This window comes from Oenanthe melanoleuca, chromosome 11, assembly GCF_029582105.1.
Source record: "Oenanthe melanoleuca isolate GR-GAL-2019-014 chromosome 11, OMel1.0, whole genome shotgun sequence".
In the NCBI taxonomy this organism is placed as follows: Eukaryota; Metazoa; Chordata; class Aves; order Passeriformes; family Muscicapidae; genus Oenanthe; species Oenanthe melanoleuca.
The window spans coordinates 7950458-7975547 of NC_079345.1; the positions used below are offsets into that span (position 1 = coordinate 7950458).

General features: G+C 41.7%; 1 protein-coding gene across 12 annotated transcripts in view; it reads right to left on the bottom strand.

Moving 5' to 3' along the window:
- The window catches only part of NUP93 (nucleoporin 93), a 78557-nt gene that overhangs the window by 26219 nt on the left and 27248 nt on the right, over positions 1-25090 (bottom strand). For all 12 annotated transcript variants that reach the window (XM_056500771.1, XM_056500765.1, XM_056500767.1 and 9 more), the window contains 2 exons: positions 4183-4245; positions 2350-2478 (listed from right to left, as the gene is read on the bottom strand). In XM_056500771.1, coding sequence (XP_056356746.1) covers positions 2350-2478; positions 4183-4245 — 192 coding nt within the window. The remainder of the gene's footprint in view (positions 1-2349; positions 2479-4182; positions 4246-25090) is intronic.

Genomic DNA, 25090 nt, shown 5'->3' on the forward strand with positions numbered 1-25090 from the left:
GACAGCAGGAGTGGAAGAGCTTACAGCAAGGGTAGGAGAAAGAAAAGCCTGGAATAAGTAAAAACTTGGAAAAGGACTAAGGAAATGCCTTGGCACCTCATGGCACAACAGTCATAGCAAACACCTTCATATCAAACATAGGTGTTTGATACCTTGGAGGCAAATCTCAGGCTTTCATCCCTTTCCAGCCCCATAAGAAGCACCTTTTTATCAGCTCTGGTTTTCCCTGACAAGAAAGTGGCCAGGCTGGAGGAACAAGGGGGAACAGAAAACCTTAATGGCAAGTCCTGCACTAGGTTCTTTGAATCATGAGCTTTGCCTGTTAATTGGTCTTATTTCCATGAATAATGTGTTGGTATTTCACTCTGCCCAAATTAGCTTGCCCAAAGCTTGAGAATTGGCTCACAGGCAGACTGGCCCCCTGCTGCGTTTGGATCTGTGCCTTTTCAGCTGATTCTCCATCTCCAGAGGATATCAATTAAACCTCTACTATATTCTACAGGCTGTGTCTGTTTGTGCCACATACACACAAAAAACTTATTTGACTGGAACAAGGCTATAGAAGAACAACCTGCTGTGGGGAGGTTAGATAACAAGCTTTTAACACAGTAGATGCACTTCAAACCTCTCAGACCTTTGACTTCTTGAGGCTAAGACTAGAATATATCAAGGATTTTAAATGCTCTTGAAATGACATACTGCTACTATGAAAGCTTTGAAACAGGGAGTGCAGTATTAGTGAGTGATAGTGTACATTGAGTCTTTAAACTCATTCACAAAAAACATTAGGAGCTGAGTTTTCTCCCCTCCTCCCTCACACCATTTGATGCCTTGGCATCTCAAGTGCCTTGGACTGGGAGTAGCATCCATTTGACAATAAAACACCAGAATAGGAGTTTTACCTGTTCAGAATGGGTTATTAAATTACTTCTGCTAGCAGTTAACATCCACACTCCAAAAAGAAAACCCCATACCAGTAACAAGCACACAAATCAAAGATGTTAGAAGCTATCAGTGAAACTGCCAAGTCCTCAGATTCACATCCTAAAATAATGGGATAGCTGTTCCTACTTTTAAATTAGTTCAGTCTGCATTATTTAGCATTTCTAATATTGGAAAGCTGCACAGCCTTTGAGAAGTTACACTAAATCAGTAAAATATTTTCTGGGGAAGACAGTGTCTATAAAAAGAGGTATGCTAATTGGGATTAACCTATATTTAAAAGAACAGTAATCAGAAAGGGACATTTCATTAACAATTTTAATTATTTTCAAATCCCTATACAGGTCATACCCCATTAGAACCAAGGGCTTTTTTAATTTTAGTATACTTGCAGGTCATCCCAATGAGCAAGAATTCATTTTCATGGGTGGAGAACGCGGCTATAAAAATGTGTCTCTCTTTCAGCCTGAAGGCACAGCAACTTCCATCCCCCCATTCTCTACCCCCTCTCCTCTCAAGGTGAGCATTTTCATGGAGCACTGTGCAGCAGCTGTGATGTAACTTTGTGCTCCAGGGATCACAGCTGCTGTCTGATGCTTTCAGCTCAGAGGAGCCAAGTTCCCAACACTGCACGTAACTCTTCTTTGCTCTACTCATTTAACTGAATTATTTTCTTTAAGAGAATAAACTGTAAGGGTTTAAATTGTAGCAGAAGATAAAGGAATGTTTTAAGATAATAGTCAATATCTCTTTTGTTAAACATAGGTTCAAGTCTTGCCCAAAGGATTTGGTTACTGCTGGATTAAACTGAACAGTAGAGATCTGAGCAGCACAAAATTCTAATCTGCTCTGCATGAGACAGTAAGATAAAAAGGAAAGCTTTTTTTTGTGTTTATTCATTTGGTTTTGCCAAGAAAGCTGAGAGACTTCATCAGCCTCCTAAAAAATGCCATACTTCCAGGCTAGCCCACAGTGATAAGGGTAGGAGACACTCTAAGACCTATGTGTAAGCACAATTGCACCTGAGAAACCCCCTGGTGCCACATCACAAAGGTTTCCTGAAGTCTCCAGTGTGTTTTCTGTCCCCTGGGTATATTGACCTAGTATGTGTTTGTGACTAAATTTCCAGCCAGCACATATGCTGTCAAAGCACAGCTTCAGCAATAGCAGCTCCATTGCCTGTACCCATCAGCCAATAAACAGAAACAGTCACAAAGGTTTGATATTCTGCTAGACAATGCATTCTTCTAGTCAGAGCCATTCTAGTACTAAATAGGGATTTTATATTTCTCATATTCACAGTTACAGTTGCAGAATATTTCAGAGGTGGTTTCAGCAGTGCTGGAAATGCTGGTTGTGTACAGTACAGTGCGTGACTGTGCACAGCACTTAGAAAGACAGAGTTACCTCATTTTCCTGGGTGAAATCAAGAGCATCTTCCCCTGATGCAAGCAGAGAATGAAGAATCCTTTGTTTCACCTGTTCCCATTCAACCAGCATTGATTCTCGGTGATACTCCTCAGCCATGGCAAAAGTCTGTTGGTGAAGAAGAACAAGAGCTAAGAAACATATAGAAACACTCACCAGCCTAACTCTGGTATTAATAGACAAGCCCAAAAATGAAACAGAAAATAGCAACTACATAAATCAACCAGGTCAGCCCTCAAGAGCTAATGGTGTGCTGCATATTATTTTAACAGGCTTTCTGTTCAGGTACAAGGGGATTCAGAAAGTAGGTGTATGTGGAGTTAAGACAACTCTCACATACCCCCAGCTGGTAAAAGAGGGAAACTGTGCCACTTCCATGGTGTGGCAGCTCAGGAATCTAAGCAGGCTGAAAACCAGTAGGCTTCCTTCTTTAACTCAGCAGCACACACACAATATCCAGGTTCATTACTGATATGTGTGGTTTGTTGAGACTTAACTTCTCTAATGACTACCAGCTTTTCACCTCCCTGGAGGCTACAAAGGTCTGACTCGCTGCATTCTTAACAAAGATGTGTGATTGACCACAATCATTTTCAGGTTTTTACCAGTGTATTTTTCTTTTAAACAGGAAATAGGATAAAAAAAAAATCAGAATATTAAGGGAAAATAAACCACTGTCAAAGAATCAGGAAGTCTCTTTCATCAGGAACATAAATTGGGAAAGCACACTGTAAAATCATATTCCAAGAAAAAAAAAACCTTTACCTTGAAAATGGCTGATGTGCTACATTGTCTTCAGATCCAATGGGGGAACATATGGGAGGAAACAGCTTTTCCCTCAGTAAGGGAAATATTCCCTTATTTTGGCATTAGGATAGAGAAGATGCTTCACTACCTTTTGTTATTGTTGGGATGAGACTAACTGTCTCAGGTATACCAGGACAGGAAATAAAAGAATAAGCTATAAATATTCTCTAAATAGAGAATAAGCTATATTTTGTCTTCTACTTATTCCTTTTCACATGGCTCCATGTTGCAACATACATAACTAAATGTCTTGGTTGGCTAAGTTTTTTCATTTCACTGCAGTTCACTGTTAGGATATTGTCAATTAATGAACAAAACATTCCTCAGAAGAAATGAATTGATAAGAGACAGTTAAATTCGACAAACATTTAATTACAGTGCACACATGCAAACGGAGCTTAAGATTTTTGTTTCTTTGTTGCATTATAAAATTCACTTTTTACTTTCACCACAGTATATAGGTCTCATCCGTACCTTCACTATAGTAACTTCAGGGTTTTAAATATGCTTCAATAGTTACAGCATAATTTTATGTAATTGAAGTAATTTAGTAACACTTCTGTACTGTTTCTTATCATTTGAAGGTTCAGTTCTAAACCTGATGCCCCCAGTATACATGGAGGGAAACAATCATAGTATGAGCACTAAGGAGTATGGAATGACTTTTCCAAGAAGGAGTTTCAAGACAAATAACAGGAAGCGTTTTTCCATGCTGCATAATTCAGTTGGGAAAATCATTGTCCCAGAACATGACTGATATCAAAAGCACAAATAGATTCAGAAACAGGATTAGATGAATTTCTTATCAGAAAACAAGTTGCTATTCAGATGATCTTCAAAACAACTATTTGTTCAGAGGTGAAGATCCAGGATATGATGAGGGAAGAGGAACTGTCTTTCTTACAGACTAAGTACTGATTCCTTTCAAGGGAAGAAAACGGCACTCTGCAAACCGCTCCTGTTTTTGTTTCCAGGCAAAAACAATGTTGCTTTCTTCCAACTTACCCTCCTCCTGGACTCTTCAATGGCAGACAGCAATGCATTATCTTTTTCATTCTTCAGGAATCCCTGCAGAAAAGGAGAAACAGAACTTCAGCCATAAAAATCAGCCTTGCACTAACATCAGATAGATATTGTAGTAGTTAGCTATTTCAGCTCTGGGAAGTGCTCAGAGCTCTCTCTGCAGTCCAGTCCCAAGAAGTTTAAAGGTCACTTTACTGAACCAAAGGTACAGTAAGATGCCGATCATCCAGAGCAATGTGAAAATGAAAATGCATTAATCCCCTCTTTTAATATGCATTAAATCCTAGTGAAATGTCCTGCTCCTATTCTCTTTTATCTCTGTGTCCCAGCATCTGCTTCCTTTTGCTCTCCATTTGAGGGAGCTGGGATGAAAGCTGGTAGGAGCGATAAGCCAAGATAAGATTGTTGGACTTGAGTATGCTGAAAAAAATAAAACAGGCTTTGACTTGGCAGCTTCAGGCAGAAGTAGAGCTCTTGGAGGACCGATACAACTGTGAAAAAGTGCCTTAAAAATAGTCAGTTGAGGAAGGATGGAAATAACTAAACAGTTGGAAAGCACACAGAAAAAATTTACCACACAGCTTCTCTCCATGAATACAGCCGGAGTGGGTAAAAAGGAAGAATTGTATTTTTAATTCTCAGTATATGAGTAAATCTCAAAGAGGTGAGGTGTGTGTGAACAAACTGATTTAGATAAGCTGTTAGCTCCTTATCCCAAAGGTTACTTTTACGACCTATACTAGGAAATATAAAGTTTTAACTTTTAACAAGTAGCTGTGGGGCTAAACTGCAGTAACACACACAGACAACAATCAGGATATGTTTATCACATTTTAATATGCATATCTTTATTTTGAATTTTCACTGGTACATCACCAATTAAATAAACCAAGCTGATTTGTATGCCCAGACTTCAACTTAATCACTATTCAGGTCATAAAAAAGAAAAAGAAGCTTTTGTATCCCTCTGAAGTAATCAGCTATAAATTATCAACTCCATTAAGTGCTAATATCTTAAATGTCTCTTAGTCCACAGCTCTAAAACCAAAAGCTGCTAACAAACACAGAGAAGGAACTCAGTAGACCATGCTTTGTGCTTTTATAAAAGAGAAAATACAATTGTAGCAGTGTACAACTGAATTTATCAGGAATCATGACAATTTTGTGCCTTTTAGTCCCCCCATCTTCCTGTAAAGAATCCCCATTTTTGACACACGGAGATTTGGGCTTTTGGAAAAATGTATTTATGGTAGGTCTGAGAAACTGTCCTGCAGCAGTAATACATACAACCACAAGTATCACAGAGTGATACTTAGCTCTGGGAGGTGAGGGCTAATTGAAATCTCCCCAGTCCTGAAGCACTCTGGCAAGGACAGTGCTACATAGGTGTGCTTCCTGCTCCCTAGCACCAGCATGTGAAATAAAGGGCATTGCAACTGATCCTTCTGAAACATGTAAAACAAGAATTTGAGGTACATGGGACAGGCTGTGACCCCCTTCAGCTGGAAATAAGAAGGTGACCCCTTTCTGTACACCAGAGAGAGAACAAGCCACCATCCACCAAAGACACGCGGTGCAGCTCCCCAGAAACAGCCCTTGAATTACACACAGCAGAGAGGGGTCACTGATACCCAGCCTATTCCTCATTTCACCAGCTGACAGGTCCTGCTTTATTTTTAGACAATGCCCACAGAGAAATCACAGTTACAACTTGAAAAAAAGAAAGCTAAATCCAGATCCTTGCACACGTCTGGGGACCAACTATTCCAGCAGCTGTCACTGAGACAAGGGCTGCCGCAGTCACCTAACTGGGCCAAGCCCCAGCCTCAGCTCAGTGCAGAGAGGGATGGAGACGTGCCTTGGAAGGCTTGTCCCTGCCTGCATAGAAAGACTTTGGGAGGGCAACGAATTTTCTGGGTTCTTTTTTTTTTTTTTTTTTTTTTTTTTTCCCCCACCTCAAACCTAAAATGGAAAAAAATTACCTGGAATTAAAACAAGCAATGCTTCTAGATCTTCAAAGCACACACCAGCACATGAGCAGAAGAGACAGATACTCTTCTGATGGCAGAGATCTGATGCTGCAGAGAACAGTGTTAGCTGTATTTTAATAACACTGCTAATTTTCACAGCTCACTCTCTCCAAGACGCAGACCTAAAGCTATCTGGATGTGATGGAGGGTGTGAGCTTGCAGAGGTCCTGCATGCCTGGCTCCCTGCTCACTCTGAGAGCACTGGACTCCTGAAAACCCCAAGAGATACAAGTCCTACCTTTCCTGCCCTTGGTCTTCCCCCTCTTTCCTATCAGGGATGTGTGCCTAGCAGACACCTCCTTAGAAATGTACACAGCAATGATGGTAATCAACAGAGTAATTTAAGATGTGCTTGAACTTCCCTTGATGTCAGTAAATCCAGGCTGAGTATCTTAATGAAACCGCCCAGCTCCCAGAGAGTTCTACTATGTCCGCTTAAGGAATCACATTACACCAAATGCCAATTAGAGGATGATAATTGTCTTTTTCAATCTCAAAAACTACTTCTTTAGCAAAATAAAATTCGCACAAGTTCGTCACTTTCATTTTAGAAAGGTCGCCCTATATCTTGTGCTAAACATTATGACTCTAACATGACAATTTCTGCTTCAGTTAATGACATGCTAATTGTTAAACCTCAGAAGAAGGAGTTTCAATAACTGATGCTGGAGCTCCTGTTACTGCTTGCGTGAGATACTCTGACTTAGTTCGGCCGAATAAGAGCTGCTGGGGGTGTCACTCCAGGCTTTGGTGGCCAGAATTTCATCCCTCAATAAAGTGAGGTGTGTCTGGCTGGCTGCTGGATTCCCTGGATTTATCACATTGCCACCTAGTGGTGCACTACACTTTGATCACCAGGCATGATTTCACAGACATACATAAATGCACACAAATGCACCTCTACTGCAGGAAAAAGCAGAGCCCCGGAACACAGACAGACAGAAAGATGGCAGAGGTGCACTTTACATTTGAGAATTTTGTCCTCAGAAATCCCAGATTCACAACTTTAAGGGTTCACGTGTCTCCGAAGAAGACTGGGCTGTGAACAGTGCTGGTTGTGCTCACCAGATACACCTGCCCGAGAAGCTTTCCGCAATCCCAGAGGCAAGGTCTGACTTTGCCACGGACACTGGCAGACTGTCACAAGGATGCGGAGGTGCAGCGCTCAGCACGCTCAGGGAGTGCGGGAGCCGCCCTCCCGGGGGGATGCTGATTGTGAGACACTGCTTCACATTCAGCATCCAAAGGGAAAAGCGGGAGGAGAACAGAGATTATTGTTGGGAGACAAAAGGCTATTTCACAGAGGCAGATGGCAAAGATAGGAACAGCCAACACGAGCATTGCTATAATCTCAGAGGTGAAAACCACACCTTGCAGCTCTCCGTGAAAAACCTCTGCCAGTGCAGGGATCCCAGTGTAGCCTGGATTTTGCTTGAAAAAGATGGTCTTACTTCCCCGAGGCAGGTTTATGCAAAAAGCTCACAGAGCCTTAATGTCACATCACTCTGCCCTGCTTTAGTGAGTGGCTTTTGATTTTCCTCTCTGTTACTGTCTGACTCCCACACATCCTTCCTGCACCTAGTTTGGAAGGGAAGCAGCGTAACTCTTGTGCATCACCAGTTCTCTGCACCACTCACTGCTGAACTGTTTCCCACACACCATTTGTACAATATCCGATGCGATGGTGTTTGCAAAACAGGGACACAGGCATAGAAATACACCCACTCTCACACCTTTGGGTTCCCGCTTCTCAGTTAGTCCCACTTACACTTACATGTCTACTGACTCTCAGCATCTTTCCTAAGCACATTCCAGATCCTCTTGGATCTCCTGCACCTTGGATTTCAGCCTGACCTCTGTCTCCCCTTTTTGCTGAAATCCAGCCTCACTCGATGATGGTTTGTAGAATTGACCCCACAGTGGAAGGGCAGGACAGGACCCCTGGCAGCCTGTGCTTGCTCCACTATTACCTTTCATCTCAGACAACCACTGACACAAGCTGGTTTGACAGCAACCAGCACCTGCCTTGCTCCAGCCTGAATTCCAGCAAGAGGGTGTTCCAGTAGTTCATTAACAGTACAAAAGGGCACATGTGCATGCACCGATGGTCTCTTTTTGACAGGACACAAAGTCTCTTCAATTTACTGCAGTAAATGAGGTTAGTAAACCCTCCCGGCTAAGAGAAGTCTCTTAATTACTTTCATCAGCCAGGCCATACTTTTAATACTTGATCTTGGTATTCAAGCTGTCTAGAGAAGGCGAACATTGCCAAATAGTATATTGAAGCTTTGGATGCTGACAGCAATGGGTACTTTTTCACTGGCACAGAAAGAAAGAAGAAAATTAAATGAACAGTCTGGGACCATTTCAAGTCAATTGCTCTTTGATTAAAATATTTCCAAGTGCTGGATTTCCAATAGAACCAGTGAATGCAGCAGGGATAGTTAACAAAAAAATCACTCTTTGGAAATTCCAGGTGAAGCACTTGAATTTATTACTTCATACTAGCAATTCTAAGAAACAATTTGCTAAATACAATCCTATTGAAAACATGGACACATCTGAGCCTACTGCTGAGGTGGTACACCCTGGCACAACCCTCCTGGCCATGTTCTCTCTGGAAACGGAAAATGAAGCAAAACTACCTGGGTACTTCTAAAATCTAAATTATTGTTTGTGCTGACATAAGCATCAGTGCTTGCTGGCACTTTAAATAGACAGGCCAAAGGGTGAAGAGCCATGGCCAACTACTGTATCCCTGAGGATAGGGACACAGCAAGTGTAGCACAGGCAGTATTTCAGTCTATTCACTCTTCCTTTGTGTGTGTGACACCACCGTGTCTTGGAAGCTTCCACAGGTCTCCCATGATTTGTTTTTCAGAAAGCATCAGGTCTTCTGGGCTAAAGCCATGCAGATAAGCAGCTTCACTACATACCCTGGCCTGTGCAATACTGTGCCCTTCAAAGCAGCAAGGCAGATGCCCAAAGATGAGCTACTAAGCACAATGAGCCAAGAGTATTTGTGAAATTGGCTTCCTCCTTGGAGAGCTTCAGATGGCAAAGCTGCTATGGGGCCAAAACAGATTGAGGGCAGAGAGGAAGACAACCCAAGGAAGGGTGATTCACCAGTCAGTATCACTTCAAAGCTGCATGAGAGGCAAGGAACCCATCACTGTACACAGACAAACAGGTCCACTGAAAAGGACAGTCTGACGAGTCTCATGCCATAGCTGTATACATTGTTCAGTTTAAGGATTTAGCAACACAAATTTTCCCTAGCCTAAGACAGCTGCAGCTGTCAAACTACAACATACATCTCAACTTCCTTACCATTGTGTTTACAGCAGGAACTTAAAACATTTTTAATTCCCTATTGACTGAACAGAAGAAGCAGGGAAAAACCAGAAGGCTTTGGAATTTGATAAGACCTAAGAGTCAGTTGATCGGACTGTCAAAGCAACAGCCGTGTTGAAGCTGAAAAGGGAAAAGCACATAGCAATAGCTAGAACACAAAACTCTGCTAATACAGCCAAACACTGGGATTGGGGAAGATCTGCTTCTCTGCTACTTGCCTTCACAGGGGTCAAATCACATCCCCCCATACACTGTGACTGTGCTACATGCCTGTAGCCAATACTCACGCTCAGCTGGTTTGAAATTCAAGCCAGGAGAGTTCTTCCCCACACTGCAATCCAATAGCTTTTGAGTAGCAGTAAGTCATTAAAATATACAAAGCCTGGCTTCATCTCTGCTTCCTTGCATGACTAGTAGCAATTTTAAAGATTACTTCAGGGTTTTATAAGTGGCTTCCTGCTCCAGTAAAATCAAATTTTGCAGAGCCGCAATACTGTCTTCCTTTCATGATGGAGGAGCAGCAACTTGGGCTTCACCCCAGCAGCAGCAGGAGTTGATGCACGCAGGCTGGAGCCCATGCACAGTGCAGAACAAGAACCTCCACTTGCCCACAAGGCTCTCCCTGGGGATGTGTGCACCATGGAACACAGACAGCAGCACCATTTCCCAGAGACAAGCACTGGGAATGGGTCTCCCTACGTCGTCATTGGCACGGGTTGATGCAGTGCCCAGGTTCAAGCACAGTCTTTAATCCGTGTTATAGAGTGAGTCCTTAAGCAAATATTTACAAAGAGCTCTCTGCCGCAGGTTAGTGCCCGCAGTGCAAAGATCTCGTACTCTTTTCTGTATTATTTTACTGGTTTAGACTGATGTGTGAAACTCATGCAGTTTTCACAGTAATCTTAAGACTGTATCCAGGAACACTGGATTTTGCTGTGTTGGATAAATATCATTATTCCTTCTGGCCGTGACAGGAGAAACTCAAACTGCCGAAAGAAACATTCCTTGGGAAAATCACGGATCAGCTCTAACATAAGCAGGGGCAGATGGTGCATGCTCTTTGACTCTTGCTGGGCCTGTTTGAATCTGGCAAGCGAAGACTGGAAATGTGTTCCTCAGACATACAGCTTAAAGGGAAGAAATACAAACACCTCCTAGTGCTCACTTCAGCCAGGACACCATCCATTAAGCATGGAAGGCATACATCAGACCATCAGCTCATGTCAAACCATCCCCAGCACTAGGAGGCACCAGCACATCCCACACCAAACCACAGTCCTCCACAACACATCTGCAGCATGCAGCTGGCAAGGAGAGCATAGGTATCTGCAGAGAACAGAAGCAAATTTTACCATGAAACATACAGGGAGCACAGCTTTATCATAAAGGAAGTGTCTAGAAAAATAGCACTGCTCAGATTTCCTGCAGGAATTTTGTGCCAGGCACTCAGCAGCGCCAAAATCAAACTCTCTGCTATGTGGCACTGCTTGTTCCATATATAAATGGAGATCATCACTTGCTGGCAAGAAACATGACTCTGCTTAATTTTAGTTTCTTCTAATCCAATGCAGGATGCTCAGTGAGTTCATGCACTATGAGATTTCAGTATTGCATTTAAAATTGTACTTAACACGTGGCTTAACTCCTAACATAACATGAAAACTCACTGTAGTGTCCCTGTGTATTTTAGATTTTACAAAATATGTCAAAGACATTTCAAAGATTTAACAAATCCAAGTGCAGTTTAAATGAGTGAAGTAAGACACTTCCAAAAAAACGCCACAATATATCAACCATCGCAATATATATAATTTATATACTACTTACACAGGGTAACTAATTATTAAAATATTAGTAACTATCCATACTATTTGTTCTGTATTTCCCTTCCATCACAGTGAGGCCAACAGAACTTCAATTACACAAGTTAGTTTCTCATTCTCAGACTCTAAAAATTGTTGCCACATCATTTTGGGCTGCACAGCACATGGGAATGCTGTTTAGTAAGTTTTATCCAAAGCTGCAAAGACTTTAATGGCATAAGACTAAGATAATACATTTTTTAATCCAAATTTTTGTCGCAAAGTTCATTAGAATGAGGTTCTCTTCCACATACATCAGCAGCCTCCACTGCACATATAATTTTTGACAGCAATTGTTAATACAGCACAAAGTAGTGTAAACAAAAAGTGCTACTTTCTCTAGTGATCCTGTCCTTCTCCCCAGGCACATACTCATTTTCCTTCTCCCTGTGATATAACTGGGAATGCTTCAAAAAGAATCTCAGGTCCTAAGGTACAAAGCAACAAGGAGACCCATGCAACAACAAAACTAGATAGTCTAGAATAGCCCTAACCTGCTGAGAGGTCATGCAAAGCACAGGAGGAGCAACAACGGAAAAAAATAAATTTACAACTAGAAAGATATTACCATCTTTACATTCTTGAATATTGTTATCAGGAATATAAAAATCTCTGTGTTTTATTGATTGAATAAACATAAAAATGGAAAATTAGAAAGAAGGTAGAAAGGCTCTTGCCAGCCAGCTGTGGCAGTAGGAGACATTACTCAAGAGGGAGCTTGTTCAACTGACTAACACGGGTACATTACACTGAAAATACCTCAGACGGTATTTCTGTTTGTCTTAATCAAGACAAAAGAAACCAAAATGTCACAAAGGCAAATAAACATAACACTACCTCACTTGGAATTACAACTTCTTGAGTGAGGGAATCTCACCACACAGATCAGGCCAGCAGAACTCCCGGGAAGCCCATCTCCTGTGGCACTGGCATTTCACCATCAGCAACGGCATCAGCACAGACCACACAGCCTGAAACCTGAGCTCATTCATCAAGTTTCCAAATATATGGCTACCTGTTCTTGACATTTTTGAATGCAGAGGGATGACCTTAGTGTGGGGCTTTGCTCAGTGCCAGGTGAGTGGCTACAGCCCCTCCCCTGCACTATACAAGTCCTTACATTATGATGGTGATTAAAAATTACGAGCCTACAGAAATCACAAACACATCAAGAGATGCGCAATCAAAACAAAATTCAAGGCTTTGCCTCCTTTTTTGGAATTTATTTTAAGTAAATTAAATTGTAAGATAATACCAGTGGGCTTGAGATCCACAATGCAACCCCATAGTAAAAATATTTACAGCACGGAAACAAGGATAATTTCTGATCATTCACAAGAATAAGCTGTTATACCCGCCTCTCTGGTATCATGTTTTTTAAGGGAATACTGTGAAAAAGCCTACAGATTTAAATGATTTAATAGCTTCATTGTACAGTCGTAACTAAGGCTGTAATGTAATACCTCTTGCTGGAAACATGCTCATATCAGGCAGGATGCCCTCAAATCAAGTCATCGAAACCAATTTCACATGATGACGCCATTTTCTTATTTCTTTCGCTGCCATTTTAGCATTGTAGTTATTCCACATTTCCTCAAGAAGTAGCTGTGCATTCTCCCTGCTCTAAGAGGAAGCCATGCTCAAATAACATGGTGACAAACGAAACCTGTATGTTGAATTTCTGCCCGTGTCACGTCCCTGCATGGCAGGGACGAAGCACAATTGCCACTGCAGACCACACCTCAATTCCCTGTACCGAGAGCTGGAGAGGAGTCTCCCAAGAAGGTGCAAGCTGAAAAACCAGCCACTGGAAATCCATGGGCACCACAGGAAAAAATGATACAGCTGAGAAAAGTGGAGTGTCCAGCCCTTTTACAGGAGGTATCTGTCCGAACCCCACAGAAAACACTGACTAGTAAGGGAGTAGTTTGAAAAGAGAAGCAAAAGGCATAAAGGAGGCACATAGACAAGCTTGCAGTGCCTGCTGCTGGACTAATTGTACATTAGCATTAACATATAGGCAACCACAAAAACCCACTTAACCTGGCAGGAGAAAATTCATTTCTCAGGATCACATCCAAAAGCCAGTCATCCCAGTCAATCAATAAAGTATTCCTTATCCTGAAACGACATTTCTGATGGACCACCAGCAAGGGGGGCAAATTATTAAACACATCTGCTACTCATTAACACCCAGCCTCCTCTAATTCACTTCTAAAAATTTTATTGTAGTCCTTCAGTCTCCCCCACCCCTTGTTAAGCACTTTATCCTTCTGCTTGTCTGACTAGTAACATGCAGCCTTCCTGTTTGTAAGAAACAGGGACGCTCTCAGGATATTTGGAAAACCAACATATGACTGATATTTCCAAATCTCTTCCTTCACAATTTCAGATGAGTAGAAAGAGTTAAATACCTCCAAGTCAGTCAAACTGTAGGTAAAAAAACAGTAATGAAAAAAATGGGTTCTCTTTACCTCCTCTGAATTCAAGTAGTGAGCCTGGCAGCACCGACTCTGACACTGTCCCTGCTCTCAGGCTGACTCAAGTGGAAAGATTTCGGCTGCCGTGCCCCCATCCCACAGCTGAAAGCCTGCATACTGCCTTCCTGAACGTTCCTTAGGAGCAGGAGTTACCTTTCTGCTGCATGAAAAGAAAAGCCAAGCAGCATCTTCCAGCCTCCATCTGCATTTCAGACAGAAAGTGATGCAGGCAGCGAACGCTCGTTGCCTTGCAGGGACAACGCCTGGTTCAGACATCAAAATCCTGTCAGCACTGGAAATGTGACAACCAAGTTACACCGGGATGCAAATTCTAAACCAGCATACGTGGCTTTCCCCAGTGCTGTACTCCACAAAGGGGGTTCCTATAACATTTCTACTGCAGTTTGAAGTCTCTCAGAAAAACCCATACAGGGGAAAGGAAAGTTAAATTTACTTTAATTCCGCTGATAGTGGTTAACACGACAAAGAGACAAGATTACATTCACTCTAGTGTGAAGAATGTAGGCTTTTTTTTTTTAATACACACTGGAATGTCAAGAAAATGTGCAAATTTGAAGTTCAGCCCTATTAAATAACATGAGATGATTAAGCAAAATCATCCACCTGAGTCAAAAAATAAGCCCAAGTTAGCTACCCCATTCTTCCTCGTATTTGTAAATAAATCATAGCTACTTTGTTCACCTAATAGCTATTTTCAACATGACACCTTATCTCCTAGAATAAATATTTTACTGACAGTGAAAGCAAGCAATTTGGAGTTCATACATGCCACGGTATCTTTAAATCCTCAATTTAAATATGCCACTGGTCTTTAGAAATGGTTTTTCTTTACTACATTGCTGATATATTTCACAAAGTTAATTATTTAAATTACATATGAATTATTAATTGCAGATCATTAAACTAAGAAACAGAAGTCTCAAATACGCCTGTTACAATTATACAACTTATATTTAAAAATGTTAGACATTAAAGGGCTCAGAGAGAAAAGCATACATCCAAATTCTCCGCTGCAATAAACATTACAATAAACACTTTATCCTTTTTCAGCTTTATTTCTCCTGCTGTGTAATAAACCTAAGGTTTAAAGTTTTCAGACTTGGGGCATGAGGCCGATGTGCTGAGGATACACCACAGACAATAGGTTTCCATTTTTCTCCTCTGGCTGTACTCCACCCTGGCTAAGGAAATGTCTAGCAGTGCATGCCTTTATTTGCACCTTGCATTAACAAGGCACACAAGCTTTCGGACTTTAATGTAAATTAAATGTCAGGTCCAGATGCTGCCAAGAGATATCACAGAAACCCCTGCTATAAGAGATCTACAGCTAATTATTCATTACAGTGGCTCAGTCATTTTTTCATACATTAATTTATGGAGCGTAGTTGAAGTCTGTCTCCCACCCACTTCAAACAAAGGAAAATAATTTGCCACACTGTACTAACTGCAAGGATAACTGAGCCGTCTCCCATATGGGGTCAGTGGGATGGGATGGTTTCCTCCACGTTTTTACACAGCCAAACCACACATTTTATTGTCCTTTACTTGAATACTTTTCTGAGCTGCTTTTGTGGAAAGACCCCCCCTTTGCATAGGTAATCTGGCTGGAGAGAGGCAACTTTTTGGCCATGCTATTCCACTGTTCCACATCTTCCCTCTGAGCATTTCTCAGTTAACAAAAGGAAGAGTGAAGACCATGGCACACAGGCACCTTAATATTGGGGGAGGGAGCCCCAAAGGAGGCAAGCCACTCTACTGCAAGAGCCCAGGTGCCATCCCAGCACAGTATGTTTTATTAAACTGCTTCCTTTCATATACAAAAATAGAATTGAAAGGAAAGGAGAAAAAGCAACCCACCCTGTACTTTTGTCCCCATACCAAAGCCAGGCAGAGTTCCCAGTTTCATGCAGCCTCTAAGCCCCCAGATCTTAGAGTACTAAATGAGCTTCCACCCACCCAGCTAGTCACAGTCACCACATTTATATAAGTGTTAATTCCCTGACTGCTTCCCTTTACTTTGACTTTACTGGATTAACCCTTTCCATAATGTACCCTATTCACTTGAAAGAGAGGTGGGACCTAGGCTGCAAACTCCAGTTGACTAAGCAAATATGCTTCACCACCTCATTCAAGAAATTAACAAAAAAAAGCAAATCTCCAAGTATCTTCATTTGCTCTGAAAGAGTTGTAATATTTTCTCTCTTTTTTTTTGTCCTACATTTGAAATCTTTACTTCAAAATAAAATTAAATAAAGTTTAACATGTCTTCTAAATAAATCATAAGTGCATATGTAAGAACAAGGGAAACAGTGGACCAACATCTCTGCACCACAATGAAAATAAGGAGAAAAAAAAAATCATAATCAAGTAGCATCTTGATTTTTGTTTAAAATACTTCCATAGACATTTCATAGCTTACGGAAGAGAAAACAGGAATAAAGGCACTCAGAAAGTTAGGCTACTGCATTTCTGCCTAAATGAAAAGCAAAGTCAGCAATGTCAAGAGGGTTTTTAAAAAGGCAACACAAATGAAACCCAAAGCAGATACTGGACTGCCCCACCCAACAGCTGCTTTAGCAAAGAACATTGGAAGGTAAAGGCACAGCCCTTCCCGTTTCTTTTCTGTGAGCAAAGGACCTTTTCTCCAAAACTACCCACCTGTTCTCTTTAATTACTCACCTACAAATTAAAACAATCTGCAACAACAGTATAAATAAAAACTGCCATAAAAGACACATGAAGGAAAACTCTCTTATCAAAGCAAGCTTTTCACCCTCATTTTATATATTTTAAAAGACAGACATTCCTACCTGTAGATCTCAGTGCTGAGGAGTTACAAACCTGTTAATACTGGCTGTAACTGCCACACTTCAGCTGACTGGCATTTAGGTTTACACAGCTGCATCTATCTCTATTAATGTTCAAGTTCTCTCATCTTAAAAAAAAGATATATAAATCAAACCTGCAAGTCCTGAAATGGCTGAGACAGTCAAGAGTCCAGCAAGACAATAAGAAAGCAGCTGCTTTCCACGGTTGAACACCACTGCCTAGTAAAGCATCTACATATTTTTTCCAGTGGTGCTTTATTCAAATTCTAGGGGAAGCATCAGTCTGAAACCAGTAACTGATGGGAGTAACAGTTTATAGGTTACAGAAGGATATTTTATTGTTAACGGACTGTACCATGTAGGAATTAGGAGGGGGTGAGACGGCAGGCAGGCAAGAGGAGAGAGATGCTACTATTTTTTTTCCCCGAGCCGCTGCAATTACTCTGATGTGAATTTTTGATGACTTCCGACATATTGCATGGTTAATAATCGTTTCAGCTGTCATGTTTGGTTAATGTGGAAAATGCATTTGCTGCATTGTGATGCAGCACTCCAGCCACAGATTGTAACACCAGTTGTGAAGCTATTCCCTTAACTGAGCTGCATGAATTTGCACATACCATGAGGCTGAAATAAATGGTAGTTTGATTTTTATACAGCAACTGAAAGCTTCTGCCATTTTAGACCTGCAGAGCTGTTGGTACAACTTGTACAGGCAGATAATTTTACTGCATATTAATTGGTGTCGATGCTATTTAAAGGGGAGCTATGATTCTCCATTGTTTTGCTGTGTTTGGTTATTTAGCAGTTAAAAGACTGAGATACTATTTATGTTAAACATCACTCTATTTTGTAGCTTTACATAGGTTATTTAATTGTAAGCATATATACATCAATGAAACTATCAGCACTACAGAAATACAGCCTTGTTATTCATACAGGCTCAACCTACTTCTTTCTCCATATGATACTTAAGAATGTGTGTATATATAACCTTGTCTTACAAATGATTGCACATGAGGCGTGAAAATACGATTGCACATAAAAGGTGAAAGTATGCTGCTTACAATGAAATAAATGTAATTTTATTTGCAAAGTACCACTTCTTCACCTACACTTTAAACATCAAACGGAAAAATATAAGGTTACATAAATACTTGCTTGTGCCTTTCACTGTCACCAATAGAAAAACAATGCTGCAAGCAATCATGCAATTACAAGAGGAGATGTTAAACAGCAGAGATGAAACCATGCTAAGAGCCAGTCACCCGATGATTAAAGTCAGGCCAGTGTATTCCAGCAGTCAGGTGATGGTGCCATCATTACAGTGCAGAAAGCCACAGAAAAATCGAGAAACAGACCACCCCCATCTTCAAGAAAAAAATTAGAAGCACCAAAGGAATAAAGGATGCACTTGCTAATATGCCAAACATATTGCCATGAAGAAGCATTCCACAGAATGTGTGTGTAATACTATCGGGAAGTTACTGTCACAGGTCCCAAGTGCACATTTAACCCACAGTGCTAATCCAGCTCCAGCCTGCAGACTGCTGGTGACACTCCCAATTTCAAAGATCATTCTTTTTAAATTCCAGAACAACAGTCCTGCTGCCACTTTACTTCATTTCACAACTCAGTAATTCTGCTCACAAGTGCACATCTTGGATTTGTAAACACACACAGGCAATGGGATGTCTACATTTAATGAAGAACAAAAAGCTATCAAGACTGTGTTTTACTGATATACCTGCAGAATCACCAATTAATTGTTTCCACTTCTGTTTAACTTAAAACAACACTGTAATGTGTATGTTGGATATGAAAAACCAGAAAATACGGTGTAGGACATTTTATATGGAAAAAAACCAGGAGTCTCTGAATTGACACAGTAGTCTCTGGTTTGGGAGCAATTCCCAACACAGTTATGTCTGCAGAAGGTGCTCTGTGACTCAGGCTCACCTACCCCAAAGGCATTACTGCACCTTGCATAATTCAGAGATTCACAGGTGGCAGAGTGATCTCTTATGGTGTGTTTTGGCTTTTAAATTAGCAAACTTTATCCTAAAGGTGATTTTCCTCAAATGACTGAAAGGAGCAATCCCTCCCTGCTTGTGACCAAATGAACACTGAATATCTGAATCCTCCTACCAGGCATTTCACAAGAGAAGACAGTCTGAGTCCAACATTTTTACTGGAAAACTGCAGTCAGTTGCAGGGAAAACTATTGATCACAACCAGCTACACCCCATAGTGCAGGCAAAGTCTCTTTTGGGAGAGGAAGGTTAATACATTTGCAGGGATAATTTAGCTTTGGCATTCCTCCTGCATTTCTGAGCATCCATGTCTGGCACCATCCCTGCTGCTGGGGCTTGCCTCAGTAACTTGCCACTCACCTCACACACACTGCTCTGGTTTTGATGGCTTCTCTCCCTACTTACCTGTAGTTTGCATAACCTACTAGTGGTGCAGAGAGAGAAGCACAGAGCTTTTGCTTCCTAGCCAAACTCTGAAACAGGTAATGGTACCTGGAGAGACAGTCAATTCTTTAGGACAGACAGCAGCCTCCCAGGGATTTCAGGAGCACAGTCATCCATCTGGAGCTGGCTAGCCACAACTTTAAAGATACTGCTTTTATCAAGAGACTTTCTCTGTTATTTTCTGACCACGTAATGCTACTGTAGAAGCTCCTTACAACTGCAGATCTATGCATTACAATCAGCACAATCATATATCTGTACTTCGTTTTATGCATTGCATTGCCAGGAAAAGCCTTCCTGGTATAGCTCAGCACAGGACTGTCTCCCATTACCTATGGATTTCTTAAAGCAGCAGCTTTGATGGATATGAACAGAAACTACCCACCCCAAATGGCTGTTAGTGTAAACAACTGTGAGTGCTAACCCAGCTAAGATGTCGGAACTGCTATCTGTTTCACTGGCAATCAATTTAGTGGAGCGTTCAGTCAGCTCACACATCAATCACTTCTGCACTCTGATGTGACTGTGGGAGGAGAAGGAGGAAAACTACTGCTCAGGGCTGCTGGGCCCCAGCTAAGGAAAACCACAAAAGTCTTCCTTCTGAGTAGAAAGCATCCTATCTCTAAAGAGAATGACAATGCAAAGAGAATGCAGAAGCCATTGTAGTAAGAATATCCTTCTCTGGGTCAGGATCATTCCCTCACTCTATCTCTGGGTGCCCACAATGACTTCCTGCCCTGTCAAGTAAAGCTTCATCTCTGGAGTGAAAGAGATTCCTTCATCACAACTACAAAAATGAAAAGATGCAATCACCCTTACCTTAAAAAAAAAACAACAAAAACCAACAAACCATAAAACACTGTAGCCTGCAATCAATGATATAATCTCCTTTTCTTTCAGTCTTGCACTGAACAGGGATAAGGAGGAAAATAGGACCAGTATGCCTGGATCTGTATTAGATCAGTGTGGAAGCTCTACAGTTTGTGTCTACCATTGCTGGTGAGCATTAGCCAGCAAAATTGAGAGACATTGCTGGCAGCAAGTTGTAAAAGTGATAGGTAGCTCCTTCCCAAAATTTCTTCTCTGCTTAATCCAGCACTGTAGCAGCAGCAGCAGCAAATACTGCACTGTCATACTGGCTCTGGAGAAAGCATTAAAGCAATAGCTGGTCCTCTCTGCAAGGCCAGCAGGGTGATTATCCAGCATTAATGACAGACGAGGTCTCTTCCTCTGCCTTCAGCTCTGCACACTCATCCTGGCCCTTCAGAGGGATGCAGAAAGAACAGCCAGAGAGTTCAGGAGCCCAATCCAAGCAGGTTGTGGTGAAGAGAAGAGGAAGAAAACTCAGGCTAACACTTTAACACATCAGTTATACTCGCACACAGTGCAAAATAATAAGTCAGGTTGACTCTATTATGATACTACTGGCATGCCTAGCAGGGAATTTGGGCTTTGCTGCAACAGACTAACTTACATGGACTAAGACAAATGAGCAATCCAGAGTCAAAAACAACTAGAACTGGAAGTGATCAGCTCCAGTAACATCATCACTGAGAGCCATCCTCCTTCAGGGGAAAAACCACAAATGCATTCACACTGGGAGTTGCTGGCTTGTTACAGAGCTCAAAGGACACCTGAGTTTCAACACAGATTTGGAATTAAATTTGAACCAAACAAGAGGCAGGACATAAAGGCAGAGAGCAGGAAACACCCCTGAGAGAACTGATTGAGGACCAGTGCTTTGTGTGACCAGGCAGATACAGAGGGAAGTGAAAACCAAACCCCGTAAAATTAGAAGAGTGCTGGCCCCAAGCAGGGAGAGGTGGGGGGAGCCCAGCCAAGCAGAGAGGATTAGCACCAACACTGGCAGTGCTGCTACTGCCATCCACACCCCAATTAGTGGTATCATTTGTCCGGGTGAATGGGGAACTTGCACTCAATTCGGCAATTTGACAGGATGTCACTGAACTACCTCACGTCCATATTTATCTGAGAGGCAAGTGCAGGAACCACTTTTAATTAGAGCCTGTTTGACAAAGAACCGAGGGTATTACCCATGCTCTCACCATCAAGCGATAATTGAGATGTAATCGTTTAAACAAAGCGCAACAAGTGTCCATTTACCCAAAGCCATTGTTAAATATCCACTAGGAGATTATTTTCAAAATTATAATGTGCCATGAATATGCAAACCACTTTCCATCTTTAGCATTGAAAAGAATAATCACCTTTAAAAAAACACACCACCAAAAACCACAACTGAAAGCCAAACAGCTATTTTGCAGCAGAATTTGAAGAGTGTTTTAAACATGCCAATGCTAATTTAAAAGGAAGGGGGAGAGAAGTGATGGCTCTGCTTTGGGGCCATTAAACTCTGTCTGGAAAGCCCTCTTTTGTACAGCATTAGCCTGCTGTAAGTCTGTAATTATGAGGAGAATGTGTTAATTTTTAATTCAGATTGCTAACCCCTTTTTTATGTACAAACCCTGCGTGTCAATCCCTCTTGCAGATGACTGTAAGCACCGACATGACCAAATTCAACCCTCGGTGGTAAAAGCACGCTCTCCCTGGGAGGTTTGGCACCGTGCGTTGGAAAGCAATTCAATCTCACAGTGAAATCGTTCCTTTATAAAACTGTCACCTCAGCATCGTGGCAAGCAAATCCTTTCGACCCACAGCCTATTAAACCAGAACCATATGGCCACTGATATTCATACCTTCATTTCAGCATTCTTCTCTCTGGCTACTGAAATTCTAACACAGCTTCACAGCAAGCTGAATTCCCATGTCCCTCACATTCCCAAACACAGGGAAGCACAGGATGGGGAAGTTAAGCTAACACTGGCTAGAGGCACACACCAAGTTAATGGCTGTCAAACACTAAGCCCATCTTTCATCTCTTCTGACTTTTACTGCAATCTACAGAGTAACCTGACTTAAGAGCATGCTTTGACACAGTCCAGCAATGAATTATTAACTTCAGAGGAAGCCACAAAGCATCAGCTAGGAGCAAACATGAGCCTTCTATGACGATTAACCAGAATGCAATTATCAATGCTCCTGCTTCTCACAAAATGTCTCCAAATTCCCCATCACGTAAAGTCAAAAAGGCACCACACAGAAATGCACATGTATGAAAGCAGAAATAATTTTGTGCTTTTACCTTTGTTTTTTCAGGGTTAAATTATCAGCTGTAAGTGGTCTGAAAGAAGAAAGCTCTGCCTTGCCAGCTGTATTACAGCAATTGTACACGAACTTGCAATACTAACAGAAGAGTCATATATGCAGAACCAAGTCCATACTTTTAATTTCCACAACAATTCAATCCATCTTGGGCTCGATAAAATGCAGTCACATAAACTTGCCTGCAGATTCAGAACCATCCTTAGCACAAGCAGGCTAAGGAGCCTGACTGGGCACACAGAAGCAGCTCCCAGCCTGCTTGCCAGTAGTAGACAGATGAAGATAGATGCATTCACCCCTTATGACAATGAGTTCTACCCGAAAGGACAGCCCAGCCTCCTCCTGAAAGGTGTGGGCCCACCCTGCCAGCTGGATGTAAGATATAGACTTTAGCAGCATCCCAACATTCAGGAAGAACAACTTGCTCAATTCTCTGCCAAAGGAAACCAGACAGCTTCCTACATTAAACCACAAGATACCAAGGGGCAACAAACACTACTGATGGACCTAAAAAGACCTGATGAATGTTTGCTTGGAATGGGGTGCCATGTCATTCTGAAATTAGTGAAAAGCCAGGATGAAGACAGCATTTCAGGTTTTTCTTAGATGAGAAGCTAGATTTGTGCTTTTCCTTTAATTACAGCTGCCAGCTCTGAAGAAAGTGGCATTAGAACTGCTGGCCAGCATGGAAAATAACACCCACAAGCACACTGGTTAAAGTGAACAACAGCAGTGCATGGCTGCTTTGTCAAACCATCTTTGTATGCAGTAATTATGTCAAGATAGACATGACTGGCACCATCACCAGTATCTTATTAAAAACTTTTCATGCCTTTTCTCAGTGGACTTCTCTCAGGCAACTCCACACAGCACTGATTCCTTCCCTCTGTAAGTTTCCTGCTTCCCTCTTTATGACTGGCTAACCCCTTACCCCACTGCCTAACCCTGTCTGTTCCTCACACAGCATCTTCTTACCTTGTCTGTCCCTTGCAGGACTGCACATCCCAAGCCTCCTACAGCACAGCCAGCAAACTCCATCCTGAACTGCAGCAAACTCCAACTGACTCCCCACCACCTAACCCACTCTTTTATAACACCCATCCTCGCTGGGCAGGCAAGGCTGTCTCCACTTCTTAGCAATCAGTACAGCCGTAATTCATTGAGGAAAACTGCCTTCAGCACTATCCTTACAAACTATCTTCCCACACTTGTATTTCTCATAGTGAAAGTACAGCTGAAATCACTATTGGCATCTTGGTGGGCCTAATTAGAAGTCAGGTCTACTCTATTCAGGTCTTTATACTGTTCTCATTACATTAATATCCAAGTACCTTCCAGTCCTGCATTAAGTGACATGACTAACATCTGTCAATGTTGTTTGTTCTCTTCTCCATTTCCTGGAGGAGTGGAAGCACAGCGCTCAAGCAGATCACAGAAGACCCAGCAACTGGGAAGGGAGATTCCTTCAGCCCTGGCTCACACAGAACATGGCCATGTCTGCTTGGTTAGTGGTTTTATATCATAGTCATCAGCAGAATGATTAAGCAGCTCTACATATTAAAAGCACCAAGTCTCCTCCCGGCAGCATTTCCATGCAGGATTGACAGACAAACAAGTCTGTCCTTTGTGGACCAAATTAAGTCATTTGGAGTTTTAGTATTTCATTTCTCTGCCTGAATCTCCTTGCCTTGTCATCTTACATTAGATAATACTGAGGATACAACTTCCAGCAGAGGAAATAAAAGCATCCATCTGTTGAATTTGACTGAAAGGGACAACAAAGGTATGAACAGCTCATCCTGCCCTTAAATCCCTTACAAAACACACATCTTAAAGCTACAGAGGTTTCACCTGGATATCAAAACTAGAAGACTGAAGTCAGTAATTATTACTTTTGTAGTCACGTGCCTTTCACCTTTCCTAATGATTATCTATCTACATGTCTCTATCCTTCTGATGTTGACAAGTCACCATTATGTCACCATTTCTTCCAAATTATAGCCCAGTAATTCTTTGCAAAGACATTGTGAGGACAAAGATAGCTAGAGAATAGGAAGAGCAAGAAGGAAAAGAACTGTGAGGAATGGAATCTTAGACTCAAGATGATGAAGGATTGGCAATGTTACATGCCTTAAGGTCAGCTACCTGGGGTTAGGCAGATGCTTCTAGTAAAAGCTAATGCCTAGAGAAAGGCCAAACTCAAGAACATAAACTTAGGGATTTAGGTAGGGATTAGGAAACAATGGGCTGCAAGGGATGAGACTCAGCACCACCTTCTCCTCATTTGTCCATCCAGACCTTCAAAACTGAAGGTAACAGAATCCCACTGAAACTGAGTCACCAGCTGTTAGATTAGAAGAAAAGCAAGGATTCAGTCCAGGCGAGTGAGGGGAATGCACAGAGCTTTCATTTCATGCAATGTGCATAGCCATACAAAACGGGGATTAGTCTTTCACAAAAAAAGAACAACCTTTTCAAGTGTATAGATAAAGAGGCTCTCAGGAAGGGACAGAGGCTGACTCAGGAAACTATTAAAAGGACAAAATGACTTTCAAATAGAGGTCACTAGTTCAAACATGAACTAGATCAGTAGTGGCCAAGACTAAAGCATCTAAAGACTGATTAGTGGTGTAAACAAAAATGTGCTGTTAATCC